The sequence below is a fragment of the Bos indicus genome, chromosome 22, assembly GCF_029378745.1.
Source record: "Bos indicus isolate NIAB-ARS_2022 breed Sahiwal x Tharparkar chromosome 22, NIAB-ARS_B.indTharparkar_mat_pri_1.0, whole genome shotgun sequence".
Taxonomy (NCBI): domain Eukaryota; kingdom Metazoa; phylum Chordata; class Mammalia; order Artiodactyla; family Bovidae; genus Bos; species Bos indicus.
In genome coordinates, this window is record NC_091781.1 from 17,477,152 (window position 1) to 17,493,006 (window position 15,855).

The 15,855-nt window shown below is 40.7% G+C and overlaps 1 protein-coding gene across 5 annotated transcripts in view; it reads left to right on the forward strand.

The window, feature by feature from the left end:
* The first annotated feature begins 1,974 nt into the window (after positions 1 to 1,974).
* The window catches only part of RAD18 (RAD18 E3 ubiquitin protein ligase), a 111,702-nt gene continuing 97,821 nt past the window's right edge, over positions 1,975 to 15,855 (forward strand). For all 5 annotated transcript variants that reach the window (XM_019985070.2, XM_019985071.2, XM_019985073.2 and 2 more), the window contains exons 1-4: positions 1,975 to 2,116; positions 5,343 to 5,424; positions 12,833 to 12,894; positions 14,099 to 14,169. In XM_019985070.2, coding sequence (XP_019840629.2) covers positions 2,066 to 2,116; positions 5,343 to 5,424; positions 12,833 to 12,894; positions 14,099 to 14,169 — 266 coding nt within the window. In that variant the 5' untranslated portion in view covers positions 1,975 to 2,065. The remainder of the gene's footprint in view (positions 2,117 to 5,342; positions 5,425 to 12,832; positions 12,895 to 14,098; positions 14,170 to 15,855) is intronic.

A 15,855-nucleotide genomic window follows, 5' to 3' on the forward strand; every position in this document is an offset into this window, starting at 1 on the left:
ATGAGGGCCTTATGAGAATATTCTGTGCTGGTTAATATAGACTCTTAAGCTAGACTGGCCAAGTTAAGTCCTTCCTCTTCCACTTCCAAGTGCTGCTGCTAAGTTGCTTCAGTCGTGTCTGACTCTGTGCGACTCCATAGACGGCAGCCCATCAGGCTCCTCCATCCCTGGGATTCTCCAGGCAAGAACACTGGAGTGGGTTGCCATTTCTTTCTCCAGTGCATGAAAGTGAAAAGTGAAAGCAAAGTCGCTGAGTCGTGTCCGACTCTTAGCGACACCATGGACTGCAGCCCACCAGGCTCCTTTGTCCATGGGGTTTGCCAGGCAAGAGTACTGGAGTGGGGTGCCATTGCCTTCTCCACCACTTACTAGCAGAATTCCCTAAGTCAGTTAATCTGTGTATTTCCCTTTCCTCATTTGATTGGAGTGAGTCTGAAATAAGTCAATATGTGTAAAAACATCTAGGACAGTGCTTTGTATACAAGGGCCCCATAAGTATCAGCTATTATTATAAAGGATATTAAAGTCCTCTGTCCAAATGCTGTTAATATCATTACTGCCCAGTGAGTCTTTGGGCATAGACTGGGAAAAATCAAGTACATCTCTGGCTCAATTAAGTACAAACTCTGGTCAGAGTTTCTTATGAAGAGGGTCCAGAGTAGTGAAGCCTTAACCTGTCTGAGCCTCAGTGTCTTTGTCTTTAAAATGCCAATGGCAGCCTCACTTCTGCCTACTTCAGAGGGAAGCTGTGACTGGCCAATGGTAAACACTTCAAAAAATGATTGCAGGAATGGATGCATGGACCACATGTGGTGGCAGTGGAAAGCCACAGGGGTCTTCCTGAGCAATATAATATAACTATGCTGACTTGCTGCCCATGAGACCTCATGTGAGAGGCACACATCAGGCAGCCTATCTATGAGTGCTGAGTTGAGCAGACAGTCTGGGTGATGTGCTGGTCGGTGCTTCATGTTTGGATAACAAGCACTCACACTCACTTGGTGAGAGTATAAATGTATTGGTTCAGCCTTTTTGGAAAGTCATACGGTGCTCGCTATTGTGGTGTCAAAAGAGCACACAAATTGACTCAGTAGTTCCATTTACAGGAAATTATCCACAGATATTCTGGTTCAGGTATGCTAAGATTTATATAGATAATGTGTTCATTGCAACTGTTTGTAAAAATGAAAAACTGGCAACAACCTAAATGGTTGTCAGATGGGCATAGGTAAATAAATTGTCTACATCTGCATTACGGACTACATAGTTAGTAAAAGGAATGAGGTATATCTACATGTATTAACATGGAGAAGTCTCAGGATGTCTGTAAGTAAACAGAAAAATTCAAGTTGACAGAGGTGTGCATTTAATAATATTTGTGGGAAAAATCCTGTATCTGCGTTTCTGCACAGGAAATATTTGGAAGGCTATGCTCCAAAGTTAAGATGTTAAATTAGGTTAACCATCCTACGAGAGAAAAGAACTCCTATTTTAAGTCCAGAGGCTCTTTTGTAGCCTGGTCAAAGACATTGTGTAACTCAAAGAAACTCTATTCACTTTTTCTGAGCCGAAGCTTTCTCCTGCGTAAACTAATACTGATAATACTTACCTCGCAATGTTGTGATGGAGTGAGATGGAGAAATGGATGTGAAAACCCCGGCTCTGAGCAGGACAGATCTTTACGGCAATCAGAGAGGGCGACCGAAAGGAGGAGGCATGAGCCTAGACTTGGAAAGGTTTGGCAAGGCCTGGATGAGGTTTGATTCTAGGCTGTCTTTTTCTAAAATTCAACAGACATTCATTTAGTAAGGTGCACTGCAAAACCCGCCTGCGGGCTTTTTAACCACACAGGTGCGCACACAGCCGTTGTGGGAGCCTGGCGCTTGAGCAATAAGATCTTTGGCTGCTCTCCGCCCACGTACTGCAACTCCCAGCATGCTCTGCAAACGCGTCAGGCGCGTCGCGGACTGATGACGTAGCTCGGTAGCGCGGGGAATTTCGAGTGGCTGAGGAGAGCGGGAGTCCAACGGGTAGCGGACCCCCCTCAGTTTCTTTAGAGGAGACCATGGACTCCCTGGCCGAGCCCCGGTGGCCTCCGGCCCTGGCGGTCATGAAGGTGAGTGCCTTGGGGAGGTCGGGGCCGTCTGGGCGACCGCGAGAGGCCAGCCCCACCTTGAGGAGGAGAAAAAACCGGGCGCCAGCGGCCAGCTGGGCCAGGATACTCGGCTCTGCCCCGCTGCTTGCCCTCGCGTGACGCTGGGCCTGTTTCCTCCTCTGGCAAGTGCCGGGAACAGGCCTCGGTCACTGATGGTGAGCCGAGATTGGCCGTCGTATTGAACGAGATACTCTGCGGTTCAGTCACAACAACAATGATCCTGAGAGAAACATTACTCCAAACTGTGGAAATGACAGTGACACCTAATCTTTTCTCAGGGCTCACGGCGTGTCAAGTATTATGTAAACTCTCCCAGTACTTTAGTGGAGAATCTCCCACAGTGACACCCGACAGAGTTTGGGTGGATCTTGCTTCAAAAAACATTTATTTAATCACCTAGCAAAGCAGGTGGCCTCCTTTACATTTCCTTTCATTTCTTTTAATTACGCTCAAGAAGCCTAGTGCTAATTTACGTTCAGTCCTCCCTAACTGTGTTCTAACTCTTAACTCTTATACATCTCTTTCTCTCTCAAACACATCTGGATTCTCGCTTAGACTCGCTTAGACCAGCCTTTCATTTTATTGAAGTCTTTTACTATTAAATAACATTGATTTTTGCTCCATGGACAATAGTGGTGAGGCCTGGATTCCTACAGTGTTTGATCGAGAGCGAATACACTGTGCTGTACTAGCTAAGAATCAGTTGCCTGGTTTTTCTCCTTATTCTGTGATTATTTCAGTGTGTGACTGAGCAGAATCACGTTCTCCTTCTGTTGCTCCGTTTTAACTAGGAATTATGGTATCTGCCCCACTCACTCATAAGATGAGTTTGAGGATAAAGTGAAAGGACTTGAAAGAGGTGAATATCTGCTGTCATCAGTGTCATCTGAAGTGCCTGGTGACTTGAGATCACCCCATAGTGAAAAGCTGACATCGTGGAAGGATTTTGGAAAGCTGTGGTTCTGCGTTTGTGGTGGCCTTGGCACCAATGTACAGTGGAGAAAAGCATATATTGAGTTCCAGTGGTTGTGTGTTTAACTAGTCTCTGCCTCCTATTTAACTGTGTGACCTTGATTCAGTTACTTAACTTCGCTGAGCCTGAATTTCTTCAACTATAAACTGGAGACAGAAATAGTTCATATAATTGGTTAAATGAGTTGATGTATGTGGGTGGGGATCCTGTTTGGTTTATTCCTGGTGCCTAACACAATGCCTGGCACGTCGTGGACGCTCAAAAATTATTTGCTTATTGATTGAAGGTTTTTTTGTTGTTTAGTCGCTAATTCGTATGTGACTCTTTTGTGACCCCATGAGCTATAGCCAGTCAGGCTCCTCTGTCCATGGGATTTCCCAGGCAAGAATACTGGAGTGGGTTGTTATTCCAGGGACAAAGAATTAGGTGTTTCCTGAAGTAGCTCTATTTGGAGTTCTTTCTTATAATTAATAGAAATCAAACCCCAAATCCATAATTCCTAACTGAGGATTCATGGAAAAACTTTGGTGTTTGGAATTATTGATATATTGTTTTCTGTATGTATTTTTTTTTTAAAGAAGAGAATTCATAATTTTCATTTATTTTTCAAAGGGATCCGTGATCCAGAAAACTTAAGAACCATTGCTCGAATGATTCAGTCTTCTCACCTAGTCTGTACTTCCCGCTTCTACTTTCTCTAAGTTGAGGAAATCTTAGGGCATCCACTGAACTGGACATTTGTACAGGAATGTTATAGCTCATCGGATGTGGTGTCACCTTCCACGGATCTTGCTCAGCACATCTGGCAGAACCACTCCTCTAGGAGAGGATGGCAATAGTGAAGGAAGCAAATAGACCAGGTGCCAGGTCTTTGGCTTCTGGTTCTGCCTCTGCTCTTAACTGATTTTCAGCACAGTCCTCTAGCTTTTTGCATCTAGATTACCACCCAAAATAATTGTAGATTTGGGCATTTGAATGTTTATTTCTCTGAGTTTATTGTTCCAGGAATTTGTTTTTGACAGATTATAGATGTTTGTTTGTAGATAGTAGAACAAATTAAAATTTAGGGTAGGATAAAGGAGAAAATGAAAGTTATGTAGCATCCTACTATCCAGAGAGAACCACTGTTTAATGTTTTCTCTTATCGTCCTTCAGTTCTTCTCACGTCTGCTTATACACACACACACTCACAATGTGTATATGTATTTAAAATTTGGAATCACCATGGAGTCAACTTCTTGGATTTGACTCCATTTGTAATCTCTATAGGCTTTATCTGTAAAATTGGCATACGGATGCTATAGACCTCCTAAGACTATTAAACTACATAGTTCTGTTGTTATGTATTATTATTGTATATTTGTTCTCAAATTAATCTTTTTGTCTGTACTTTTAAATTTGGGCTTTCCAGGTGGTAAAGAATCCACCTGCCAAGCAGGAGAAGTGGGTTCGATCCTTGGGTCTGGAAGATCCCTTGGAGAAGGAAATGGCAACCCACTCCAGTATTCTTGTCTGGGAAATCCCATGGACAGAGGAGCCTGGCGGGCTACAGTTCATGGGGTCACAAAGAATTGGACATGAATTAGCAACTAACAACAACTTTTAAATTTAGGTCAGACACTCACATGTTTCAAAAAGTATGTGAAACAACGACTTGCCTGGTGGTGGAGCAGGTAAGACTCCACCGTGTGGTACCACGCAGAAGGCACTGGGCTGACAGGCAGCAGGGAAACTGGAAGTTTAGTCCTGATTGACTCATGTGCACCGTGCAGTAGCCTGCTCTGGATGCACGTGGACGCATTTGTGAAGCAAGGGTTTTAATTGGATACTTTCTGATGTTTGTCTGTGGTATTCCCTGATTTTGGGACCTTTCACCCAGCAGTGACTGTAGGCCGGGGAGTGGGGTCTGAAGAGGAGAAGGCTTGGGATAGAAGCTGGAAACACATGGCAAGTGGAATAAGAATAGAGTAGGCCTCTTTTTTGTAAAGGGCTGGCAATATGGAGTGGGAATCTGAATAAGTCATATGGAGGAGGTTTTTCTCTACCTTGCAGTTTACGTGGACTTAACTTTTAAATTTATATATATGACACAGAAGTATTATTAACTTGTTTTTTTAGGGGATGGAGAAAGAATTCTGTGGCAGATGTTCCAAATGGCAGATGTTCCAATCTTGGTGGCTTTCTGATAGGTATATATGTATTTTTGTATTTCAGAAAGTAGATGATTTGCTGCGGTGTGGAATTTGCTTTGAATATTTCAACATTGCAATGATGATTCCTCAGTGTTCACATAACTGTAAGTATGTATTGTTTCTCTGAGTTAGAAAAATGTGATTTTTACATAAAGTAGTGTTAATTTGACACCAAAGATAAGTACACATATTTATTATTTAAGTACACTTTTAACCTCTCTGTCTTGAAGTTTTTGGAAGGTCTTTCCACTATCTCCGTCTTGGATACTTTTATGCCTTTTATAACATTTATGGGAATGAAGATTTTGATCACTATATATGGTTATTTGTCCAGCACTTTTTAGATTTTAAATTTCATAATTTTTGTTTTTGACAGAGTAAGAGATAGGTGGTTCAACCAACTAGTCCTTGGTGTATAATTTTAAAGTTTAAAAACCCTGGTGGATGAGTTTTCCCACTGAAGAGTATTACAGACAGTTTTATCACTTAACTTGCTTTGTGATGGTGGAAAGACTCAGGTATTGAAATGTGTCTGTACTTCTCTTTGTGAGTCTAGTATGTATGCATCTTTTATACTACAGTTTGATGTATTTAGTACATAGGGGTGCACCTGTCCTGTTCAGTATCTGGGTGTCCAGTTTATGGCTTATCTAGGCAATGGCACCCTACTCCAGTACTCTTGCCTGGAAAATCCCATGAACGGAGGAGCCTGGTAGGCTGCAGTCCATAGAGTCGCTAGAGTCCAACATGACTGAGCGACTGCACTTTCACTTTTCACTTGCATTCATTGGAGAAGGAAATGGCAACCCGCTCCAGTGTTCTTGCCTGGAGAATCCCAGGGACGGGGAAGCCTGGTGGGCTGCCGTCTATGGGGTCACACAGAGTCGGACACAACTGAAGCGACTTAGCAGTAGCAGCAGCAGGCTTATGATCTTTCTTATTCTCTATCTTTGAGTTGGTTTGTGTTGGAAAGTTAAAAAAAATTTAGGCTTAAAAATGGCTTTAATGGGTAGTAGTAGCAGCAGCAGCAGCAGTAGCTTTGGTGGAAAAGTTTCCATAAAGAAGACGTATGGTAGCAACATGAGCATGAGAGATAAGCTAAGCTTGACTAGCTCTTCACTTAAACTAGGTGGGTGAATTTGCAAATGCCCGTCATTTCTTCAAATGTGAAACTCCAGAGAGTAGTTTCTGCCTTAGGAGATGGTTGGGAGAGTCAGATGTAGCGAGTCCAAGGTTTGGCACATTATAGGGCCTTAATAAGTCTTAGTTTCCTTCTAGGGTGGATTCATATTAGGAACCAACATAAGTTTTGGGGATTGTTTCTAAATCTGTATTAAAATCTTCTTGATTCAGATATAATTTACATGTAATGAAAGGCATCTATTTCAAGTGTGCAGTAAAGTGTACAAGTGAGTTTCAACAAATGTTTATACCATATAACAATTATGGTTAAGCTTGAACATTTCTGTCACTAGATAGAGTTCTTTCCATGTCAGTCAATATGGCCCCAGGGAATTTACATGTGGGTCTGTTTCTGGGTTCTCCTCTGTTCTATTGTTCTTTATGTCTATATCCTTGTGCCAGAATTACACTGTCTTAATTATTGTAGCCTTTTTAGTAAGTCTTCAAGTCAGGTATTGTTGCTACTCCAACTTTGTTTTTCTTTATCAACATTGTTTTGGTTCTTTTAGGATCTTTGCATTTTGTATGCATTTTCATATAAATTTTAGAATCAGATTGTCAGTTTCTTTCCAAAAAAAGCCTGCTGGGATGTTTACTGTGAAGTAAAGTTGCTCAGTTGTGTCCGACCTTTTGTGACCCTGTGGACTGTAGCCTACCAGGCTCCTCTGTCCATGGGACTTTCCAAGCAAGAGTACTGGAGTGAGTTGCCATTTCCTGATTGCACTAAATCTAGAGATCCATTTGAGGATAATTAATATACAATTTATGGGGTCACAGAGTCGGACACGACTGAGCGACTGAACTGAACTGAACATCTTAATGGTGTTGTCTTCAGTATATCATCTTTTGCTTCTTCTTATATCTGTGGTACTGCACAGCCTCTGGAACTGCAGCAAACTGCTCAGCTGTCTTTTGTTCCTGGTGGCCCCCAGGCATCCATCAGCACTCTGAGTCAGGCAAAGTAGAAGCAGTCCCTCAGGCAGTCTCTGGAGAAGCTGAGATACTGGTCATATCTTTCTCTCTTCTCTTTGATTCCAAAGGAGAAGCCACTGAGCTGTATGAGCCTCCATCTGTACTGTGGGTCCTCTGGAGCAGCGGCCCTGCTCTTTTCTCTTCTCCTTAGTCTCTTTCATATTCTACCTTCTGGAGTAAGTCTGTTCAGTGCTATGGGTTGGGTGAGATAGAAACAAGTCTCTTAGGCAGCCTGCTGTAAAGTGGGAATGTTGGATGCATGTTCTTCCCTAAAGAGAAGCTGAGAGCTGGGAATTCTTCCTTTTTACTCCCAGGGGAGGAGTAATGGTGAATGATTGAGTCCTCATCCAAACCTTTATTCTCAGTGACTCTGACCTGGTTCTTTTTCTTATCAGTGCTTTGATTCAGGCATGGTGGAAACCAGTTCCTGGGGCAGCCCCATGAGAAGTCTGAACATTTCATCTGTGATTCAGTCTTCTCTCTCTCTCCTTCCCCTGGGAAAAGCTGGGAGTTGTGAGTCTCCCTCTCATTTTTTGGTGCTGAGCCAAGGATAGGAACTCTGGCAAGTGAGGGCCACATATTTCCTACCAGCTTTGATGTGGCTGATTTTGTGCTTGTCTTGGGGTATGTGAGCATCTGAACTGGTATCCATATTTCTCACAAAGGGAGTTGGTTTCTGTCTTGTTGATTTGTGTTACCATGGGGAAAACAGTGGCTGGCTTCCTGTTCTGCCGTCTTTCTGACATCATCCACTCGCTCTGGCTAATCTACTCTCACACTAAGGTATGATGCTCTGGGGTATCTACTCAACGCTCAAGTGTTTAATGAGGTTTCTGCAAACCAGCTGCTAGAAATTTTATGAACTCTTGGCCCTTTGTTACCGCTCCAGTTATGGTTCTTTCCCTGGAAGTTGATCTTTATCTGGCCTCATGGATCCCTGTATATGTGCAGATTTAAGTTCAGACATAGAATTGAGTAGATATGTAGGCATGTTTCTGGAGGTCTTTACATATATGTAGCTTCTTTCTTTTTGGTACTCTGCTGTGTGAATTATAGCTGCGTGGATTGCCCTGAACTCTGATCTTTGTTTTCTCAGCTAGCAAGACTGATGGGCCTTTGGCTTTCCTTCCTGTGCTATGGTCAAGAAATTGCCTATGGGCAGGTATCTTGGGCTGTGGTAGAACTTCTCTCATTTCTATAGTTGTCCAAAGTCTGAAAGTAGAGAGTTTTTTTCATATTTCCCCCCAGTATTTTAGTTGTTTGGTAGAAGGAGAGTGACTTTGAATATTGGTTACTTTCTCTTGGACAGACATGGAAGTCTACTCTGTAGATTTTAATTATGTCATTTTAGGGAAGAAAGATGACTTTTTAAATGAATTGCGTGAGCCCTACTTAGCTGAAAAACTGGTCTTTACTTCCATTCTCTTTTTTTCTTGTTTCTTTGTCACATACAGTTATCACTGATGTCATTCTTTATCTAAGAAGTAGGTGGAGAGTACTTCCAATAATGATAATTTATTTTATGAGTGGTTATTTTTCATACTCTACCTGTCATGATTCAGTAAGCTTTTCTACTAATCACCCATTGTCACAGGTTCCCTCAAGACTAAAAGTTGCTCTGGGTCTATAATTGTGTTAATGACACAAAAGCCCCCAGAGCTTAGTAGAAGCCAAACTTAGCTGTCATGTTCTGCTGTCATCCTGGATTGACTGGAATTAGTGACTCAGAATCCTAGCCACTTTGCTAGTGCTTAAACATGTCAGGATTTGTCTTTTTAAATTCTTTTATGCTGTTTTCCTATGTGTAGCCTTTTCAGTATGGGTAACAAACACTACATTTGCATATCTGCTGCTATTAAGGTTTGAGTGAGGTGCAGTGGCAGAATGTGGGGCAATTAAATTGATCCAAATTCATGTTGTTAAAGAATACTTTTGCGGGGAGAGTGCCTGGGTTTACTCCAATCCATAAAACACCATTAAATGAGAAATGTTCTCACTAATAGATTGATCTGCTCAAGTGCCAGTTTGCTTTGCACTTGCTCAGTTTTTCTGACTTGATAGTGGGAGATGCTCAAATGTTTACTGCTAGATGAAATCATTGGGTTTAGGTCCTATTAAATTACCACTATTTTAGAGATGAACCAGCAGTCATTTTTCTTTTCCTTTTGTGAATTTTGACTCACTAAATTAATTGAGGCTTATATTGGAATAAAAAGCAATTTAATTTTACTAAAAAAAAATGAAATGTGAAGTGTTCCATTTATTGACGTTTGCTCAGTTAAGAGGTAATGTAATATTCTTTCAGACAAATAATCAGTGTTATTCTTCTTTTTCATTCTTATGAGGCAGCATTGTGAAATAAGACGGGGGAGAAGAGAGATAGTTACATATACGGAAAGGACATGCAATTATGCAGAACCACACTTATAGACGGAGAAGGCAATGGCACCCCACTCCACTACTCTTGCCTGGAAAATCCCATGGATGGAGGAACCTAGTAGGCTGCAGTCCATGGGGTTGCTGAGGGTTGGACATGACTGAGCGACTTCACTTTCACTTTTCACTTTCATGCATTGGAGAAGGAAATGGTAACCCACTCCAGTGTTCTTGCCTGGAGAATCCCAGGGACGGTGGAGCCTGGTGGGCTGCCGTCTATGGGGTCGCACAGAGTCGGACACGACTGAAGTGACTTAGCAGTAGCAGCACACTTACAGAAATGCTGGAGTCCTGGTCGTTAGTTGAAAGAATGTTATTCTCTTATCAGCTCACTGGTCAACTTAACACTGGAATTGGAGGCAGAGGCCAGCCAGCTTTCCTCAGCTTTGAAAGGATCTCCTATTCCTTTCAAACTTGGAACTGGATTTTCTCTTTTTTTTTTTGACTTTATTTATTTATTTTTTTAGATCTGTTCCTGTTACTTTATTTATTTATTTATTTATTTTTAAACTTTACAATGTTGTATTGGTTTTGCCATATATCAACATGAATCTGCCACAGGTATACACGTGTTCCACATCCTGAACCCTCCTCCCTCCCCGTACCATCCCCCTGGGTCGTCCCAGTGCACCAGCCCTAAGCATCCAGCATCGTGCATCGAACCTGGACTGGCAACTCCATGGATTTTCTCTTTTTTAATTGGACACTTCAAAATTATTTTTGAGATGGTTTATTTTCTCATAAAATCCTTAAGATCACATGCCAAAGGGTTTGGTTTAAGTTTTAGAAACTTGATTTTTATTGTCAGGATGCTACGCTCTTCTGATACATAAAAGCCAGCAGACGGCTGTATCCTGCTGGAGATGAGAAATACCTCCTTCCCTGGGCTTGCTTGTTTCTGTGAAGCTACCCTTTATTTCATCGTTTTACTCTTCCCTCCCCCACCCTATACACATGACTCACAGTTGAGCTTTGTGGGTGGAAAAACAAACTACACAGGTGATTTAAATAAAGCCACCTAGGAATACATGGTTCGAAGGCCTTCAGCTGCTCTACTTTGAAATATGGTTGCTCACTGGAGAATAAATTATGCTGGTCTGCAGTTCACATATTTGATAGTAGACTTGGAAGTTGAAAGTAAGCCAAGGGCTTCATCTACTTTGGACTAGTGTCTGGTCTCCATATTTCAGAAGAAAACACATATCAGATTATGCAGAAGAGGAAGATGTGGCCTCATTTTACATACCCTAGTACGTGTGGAGGTACTGATTAGATACTTATTGGTACTATATAGGTATATAAAATAAGTATGTGTTATAAGCAGGTTATAATATTTTAAATAATTAGTTAGAAGTATGTTAAAAGCATGGACTCCGGTACTTGCCTTTGCCACCTATTAACTCCATGATCTTGGGCAAGTTGGCTAAGCTCTATGCTGTGTTTTCCTTCTCATAAAATGGGATTCAGAGCTGCTGTAATGATTGAAAGTGTTAATACATTTACCATGCTTATAACTGAGCACGCAGTAAGTGCACAATGTTATGTTAATGAAATTGCTAATATTTGTCTCTTTTCTTTTGACTTACCATAAAGTTTCTTATGGTTCAACCTAGTAACAAAAACATATTAATTTTTAAAAAATAATTGTTATTCAATCAGAATCACGTATTATGGATGTGATTTATTGGTCACAATTCATTTATTCAGTATGACTGGGGATAGAGCCTATTAGACCACTTCACTAAGGGGTCTGTGTGTGTGTGTGTGTGTGTTAGTCACTCAGTCATGTCTGACTTTTTGCAACTCCATGGACTGTAGCCCTCCAGGCTCCTCTGTCCATGGGATTTTCGAGGCAAGAATACTGGAGTGGGTTGCCATTCCATTCTCCAGGGGATCTTCCTGACCCAGGGATTAAACTTGGGTGTCCCGCATTGCAGGCAGATTCTTTACTGCCTGAGCCACTATGGATCCCCTTCACTAAAGAGAATTTGTGCTATTAGCACATTAGCTACTAGTACAGTACCATTCAATTTGCCAGGTTTGGGGAGATAATTTTACACTGCCTTGGGTGTGAAGAATTGAGTTCATGCCAGTTTCTACTTAAATTGTTAAAACTTAGTACATTGTCCTTAATACACTGAATTGTATGTAATTGCCTCACTGCTTTCCTTGAGGTCAAAAACCTTTCCTTATAACAGTGCTTGCTACAAAAGTGTTTGTTAAATGCAGGATGAAGGACCTTATTTACAGAGTTAGAATGTAGAAATCCCTAATTTGATAATCTGGTATATATTATTTCTTAACATATGTATAGATCTTGTTTCAAAATTTATATTTTAGAATGCTAGGCAGTGGAGATATCTGACCTGTTTATACAAAACTATCCTAGTTCTTACCTTATGTTTCCTTCATTTTACAAATGGAAGATACAGAGAGAGATACATGTTGCTTATAGAGTTGTGATGTGCTAGGGACTCAGGATTACTATTATTTGATATGTATTGCTTTCCCAAGAATGCTACTAAGTCATATTTGCAACTGTGTGTAGTTAGAGTCCATGTACTAGAATTTTAAGATTATAATGATAGACCTTAGATGGTGGAAATATTCTAGGGCTTAAATCAACTTGTTAGAAGTTGAAAGTGAAAGTGAAGTCGCTCAGTGGTGTCTGACTCTTTGCAGTCCCGTGGACTGTAGCCCACCAGACTCCTCCATCCGTGGAATTTTCTAGGGAAGGTTACTGGAGTGGGTTGCCATTCCCTTCTCCAGGTGATCTTCCTGACCCAGGGATCAAACCCCGGTCTCCCGCATTTCAAGTAGATGCTTTACCGTCTGAGCCACCATGTAAATACGTTAGAAGTTAGGTTCCAATATTATTATACAGCTTAACTAATTGATTATGTTGCATTTGTGTTTTTGCAGACTGTTCTCTTTGTATAAGAAAATTTCTGTCCTATAAAACACAATGTCCAACTTGTTGTGTGGTGAGTTTTTTCCTTTTCTTTTTTTCCTTTAAAGCTAACTGATTGGTGCAGATATTGCTGCTTTATGTATACACATAAGCCATGGGAAGATGCATGATTATTGAATTAAGCTATATCAAAAACATTTTCAGAAAAGACTTCTAAAATACATGTATGGAGAACTGGGCTTTGTTCAACTGTTTATTAAGATTTCTGATAACCTAAATGTTTTTTAGGAAGAAAAAGCTAATTTTAAGATCAGGATATAGCACACTTTAAATTTATGAACTATGTTTTTTATGGCTCCTCATTTTTTAAAAATTTCTCAACTTGGGTAGAAAATCTGATGGAAGGATCATTTATTTGCAAAGGATTGATATTGTAGTATTTGTGCAGCAGGCAGAGATTTAGTTTAACTGGCCCCTTACCTCTTGCCCAAATCAGACCTTCAGGGAAAACACCAGAAAATTTGTTAGTTTTCGAAACATTTCATGTAGTTGAAATAGGTGTAGGTGAAAAGTTGTAGGTAAAAAGGTAAAGGAAATGGAGGTAGGAGTAAAGAAAGAAAAAGAAGTAGAATCTGGTGGAAAGGACATTGGGGCTAGTTAAAGGGTTTTGGTTCTAGTTTGGTAGGTCGTTGTTGTCAGGATGTCATTGAATTCACTCTGCTTTCAAGGCTAATCTCATTACAACAACTAGGGATGTTGCTGTCCTCAAGGTGGTATCATCACCGAGATTAACTGTATGCAAAATATTCATGCTATTCATTATTCATGCTAAATAACTACGGGTTTATTGTTTTCCTCTTGCATTCCTGAACACCATTCTTGTTTTTAAAGTCTCTGAGCACCTCAGTCTCCTCCTGCATTACTGCTTAAAAGAGCATCTCTGTTCTTTGAAGGAGAAATTTTGAGGGAAACAGTGCTGCCATTTTGAAGAAGGATTCTTGCTCATATTAGGTTTTATTTTAGGCAGTAGAGAGTGCATATGTTTTTATCAGATGCTTCGGAGAGTTTTGAATCAGACTTCCAGTCAGCAGATAGTGATTCACTGTTTTAAAATTCCATATTAGTATGAGATAAATGAACTTTATTTTGAGGCTTTCCTGGAAGACTTAGTGGGATGAGGAGTCTCAGGAGGATGGGGCACACATTTTCAAAAATGAGATTATGACAAGTTAATTATTGTTGCTGACCTTTTTCCATCTGTTGTTTTTCTTTTCTAGACAGTCACAGAGCCTGATCTGAAAAATAACCGTGTTTTAGATGAACTGGTAAAAAACTTGAATTTTGCACGGTATGATTTAATTTTGTGACTAATCCCTAACTGCTTTTGCCTTTAATATGTGTTCCTCCCTTTGCTCTTTGAACTTTTGAGGATTAGGGAATGCAGTGTTGCATATTTAGGGGTAAAAGAAAGGATGCGACCATAGTCGTTAATCACATGTGAACAATCTGATCATAATAAGAGTCTCTTCCTTTACTTAACAGAAAGTCTCCTGTATGAAAAACAAGTTAGAATGTAAATTTGGGCACTTACTTTTGAGTAGTTCAGAAATGCTTCAGCTTCATCTTTTGTTTTTTGTGCCCAGCATTAGAATCAGCTAGGTTCCCAAGGAGCCCTGGTTCCTTTCATTGGGGAATGGTATTTAGAAATCAGGATCTGGAGCTGGGTATGCTCATTATTACTGGGGTGCCATTGCTTCTAAACCCTCTCAGTGGACAGAGCTGGGTGGCATATGCATGGGTATGTGCACACACATAAATGTATTACAGTTTCTGTGTCTGTTATATGTTAATCCACTAATCCTTACTGTGATTTGCTCAGCATGTATAAAATGATGTGTAACGTGAAATATGTCATTGCTGGTGCTCTATGATGTGTAGCTTTACTTCTTAACTGTCAAATGCATGATGGTGTTTAGTGAGTGGTCACCCAGAGGAATTTTAAAAGGCATGGTTTATCAGATGATATGTTGACTTACTTTTAATCATTCAAGCCAAGCAAGAAATTTTAGTAGAACTGTACTGTGTTTAGTTAATGGCTAGGTGGCTACATACTTAAGTTCAATGACTTCCAAGCTTGTTGGAATATTCTTAGAGGTACATTACATTGCTCCCAGAACTGTAAAGAAATTTCTTTCAATAGAATTGCAAGTTTATTCATTGGTTTGCATCCTAAAGATGATTAGATTTACTCCTTTGAACTTGCCTAATGTGGCATTCTAGAAATTGACTAGCTGGTTATTTCCTTAAGCAAAGTCATGAGAAGATGGTATACTTTCCTAGATTAAGACACTCTGAGATTCTCTGATGCTCATAATTAAAGTGATAGCTTTTCTCCTTTTTATCTATTTATTTTGAGCTGTGCTGGGTCTTCGTTGCTACACAGGCTTTCTCTAGTTGTGGTGAGCGGGGACTACTCTAGTTGCAGTGCGTGGACTTCTCATTGTGATGGCCTCTCTTGTTGTGGAGCACTGGCTTCTTGGGTGCACAGTCTTCAGTAGTTGTGGCGCGTGAGCTTAATAGTTGCAGTTCCGGGACTCCAGGGCACAGGCTATTTAATTGTTGTGGTGCGTGGGCTTAGTTGCTCCACAGCATGTGGGATCTTCCTGGACCAAGGATTGAACTCATGTCTCCTGCATTGGCAGTCAGATTCTTTACCACTGAGCCATCCAGGAAGTCCTGCTTTTCTTATTTCAAAGTCCTTCATCAGTTAGATTTTGAAGTCAATGAGAAAAGATGGAGCTGTATATTTAGAAACGAACTGATTGGGGATTAAAAAAGAAAAGGAATTGATGGACTGTTTGCTTTTTCCTCATATGGTAAAATTGTATCTCATGGGTTCTTTTTTTCCTCAGCTGGTATTGAAACCTCCCTGCTAGGAAACAGGGAGTGTTACAAAGAACAGCCTCTGTTTGTTGAAGAGAAGTTATCGGGTTCATAGATCCTTTGGTAACTTAAAGGGAAGCCTTGGAATGAT